The sequence below is a fragment of the Macrobrachium nipponense genome, chromosome 41 (genome assembly GCF_015104395.2).
Source record: "Macrobrachium nipponense isolate FS-2020 chromosome 41, ASM1510439v2, whole genome shotgun sequence".
Lineage (NCBI taxonomy): Eukaryota > Metazoa > Arthropoda > Malacostraca > Decapoda > Palaemonidae > Macrobrachium > Macrobrachium nipponense.
In genome coordinates, this window is record NC_061102.1 from 12,020,945 (window position 1) to 12,023,444 (window position 2,500).

Consider the following 2,500-nt stretch of genomic DNA (forward strand, 5'->3'; position numbering starts at 1 on the left):
TTATATATATATATATATATATATAGATAGTATACATATATATATAATATATATATATATATATATATATATACACACACATATATATATATATATATAATATATATATTATATATTATATATATGTATATATATATATATATATATATATATATATATATATATATATATATCTATATAATAGTATATATAATGAGAGAGAGAGAGAGAGAGAGAGAGAGAGAGAGAGAGAGAGACCTAAATATACCTTGTAAATCAAAGAAAGTCATCTGAGTTGTCAGAACTATGAAACAACGATTGTCTTTTAAAGAAAAAAAAATTATTTTGGATATTTCCTGCTTAAAAAATTCTCAGTAAACTCTCTTCATCCCCAGGTCTCAGAGGAGTCCCATCTTCATGTTAGAAGATGGTTGTAAGCGACGAGGACGATGGTTTTAGTGACGGACTCAACCACACCATGAGTGAGCGAGAGCGCCTGGATCATAGTGAACACGTTCTGAACCTGACCGTGGCTCTGCTCATTCTGACCATCTTCACTTTCTTCTTCGTGATCATCATTGTCATTCTGTGCTTCCAGTGGATGGAGAAAAGGTAAGCTTTCACTCTGCTGAGTCTGGAATGGAAAGATACTTCCAGTGGCTGGAGAAGTCCTTCCAGTTGTGGAGAAAAGGTAAGCTTTCACTCTCCTGAATCTGGAATGGAAAGGTACTTCCAGTGGCTGTGGAGAAGTCCCTCCAGTTGATGGAGAATAGGCAAGCTGTCACCCTACTGAATCTGGGATGAAAAGGTACTTCCAGTGGCTGTGGAGAAGTCCTTCCAGTAGACGGAGAAAAGATGAGCTTTCACTCTACTGAATCTGGAATAAAAAGGTACTTCCAGTGGCTGGAAAAGTCTTTCCAGCTGATGGAGAAAAGGTGAGCTTTCACTTTACTGAATCAGGAATGAAAAGGTACTTCCAGCGGCTGGAGAAGTCCTTCCAGTTGATGGAGAAAAGGTAAGCTTTCACTCTGCTGAATCTGGAATGGAAAGGTACTTCCAGTTGCTGGAGAAGTCCATCCAGTTCACGGAGAAAAGATTAGCTTTCACTCTGCTGAATCTGGAATGAAATGGTGCTTCCAGTTTCTCTAAAAGTCCTTCCAGTTGATGGAGAAAAGGTAAGCTTTCACTCTGCTGAATCTGGAATGAAATGGTGCTTCCAGTGTCTGTAAAAGTCCTTTCAGTTGATGGAGAATAGGCAAGCTTTCACTCTCCTGAATCTCGAATGGGAAGGTACTTCCAGTGGAGGTGCGTTCAGTGGATGGAGAAAAGGTGAGCTTTCACTATACTCAATTTGGAATGGAAAGGTGCTTCCAGAGGATGGAGAAAAGGTAAGCTTTCACTCTACGGAATTTGAAGTGGAAAGGTACTAAGCTTTCACTCTGCTCTATCTGGATTGGAAAGGAGATTCCAGCCATGGAAAAATGCTTCCAGTCGAAGAGGAAAGGATGAGCTATATCTTGGTTAAATTTGGACGGAACAGGAGCCTCCAGCCAATGGAAATGTGGTTCTAGCAGAGGCGTAAAGGTGAGAGAGAGAGAGAGAGAGAGAGAGAGAGAGAGAGAGAGAGAGAGAGAGAGAGTCTCCCTCTCTCGTGGAGGTCAAAATTGATTGATAATGTACATAAGTGAAGTCACCTCATTTTTTGAAGGATTTTTTCATTCCAGAGGATCATCTTTTCATGGCCATCATTTGCCAAATTGCTTCCTCCATTATTTTTTAATTGATACGACAGAGGATAAGCGTTTCCTAACGTTTAAAACTCTATCATTTTGTTTTTTCGTCAGCTGTGTTTATTTACGAGTGATTGTTATTGCCTTTTTTGACTTGCCTTACTAGAAGTCTTGTCCAGTTATCGTTGCAGATCGTTGTCTATCCTGTATCATACGTGATCATTTCATGTTTTTTTTCTTTCAAGAGATAAAGTTTATAACTGCACAAGACTCCATACTGCGAATTTCCCAATCTATTTCTTTCACTTTCATGCAAACGAGGGCCATTTTACCATAGGTCTTACGAGCCAAATTGCAGTGAAGGAGGGTGATTGGAAAGTAGGTAATACCAGGAGAGGTTGCTTATTAGCCCTCTAAGAATGGCTGACCTACTTCTTTGCTGTATAGATTCCAAGTTGAAAATATTCATGAAAGGTTATTTATACTCTCTTAATTACATAAATAAAAACATTAAATACACTCATTAGATCTTTTTCTTATTCACTTGTCTTTAAATTGATGAAAAATCTATTTTTAAACAGTACTTCTCATCTGCCTTTATATTTTGTGGTCAAGGCCAAATAATTTCCTTCACACTATGTAAACACCAAATCCCATTTTCTATTCAAAACGTTCCCCGTTTTCATTAACCAAAGCCTCGGTGTTTGCATATTTTTCATCAGTATCTTAGAGCCATTTTATTAATTACGTAGAACCCCATGCAGTTGAGTTTTCATCAATTTTTCCATGCT

The 2,500-nt window shown here is 37.8% G+C and overlaps 2 protein-coding genes across 5 annotated transcripts in view; one reads left to right on the forward strand and one right to left on the reverse strand.

Annotated features, from left to right (window-relative positions):
- LOC135212505 (syntaxin-1A-like) overlaps positions 1 to 2,500 on the reverse strand; it is a 397,641-nt gene that overhangs the window by 274,820 nt on the left and 120,321 nt on the right. The gene's annotated exons all lie outside the window — the stretch shown is intronic.
- Positions 1 to 2,500, forward strand: part of LOC135212503 (uncharacterized) — a 15,971-nt gene that overhangs the window by 8,750 nt on the left and 4,721 nt on the right. For all 4 annotated transcript variants that reach the window (XM_064245994.1, XM_064245995.1, XM_064245996.1 and 1 more), the window contains exon 2: positions 375 to 591. In XM_064245994.1, coding sequence (XP_064102064.1) covers positions 407 to 591 — 185 coding nt within the window. In that variant the 5' untranslated portion in view covers positions 375 to 406. The remainder of the gene's footprint in view (positions 1 to 374; positions 592 to 2,500) is intronic.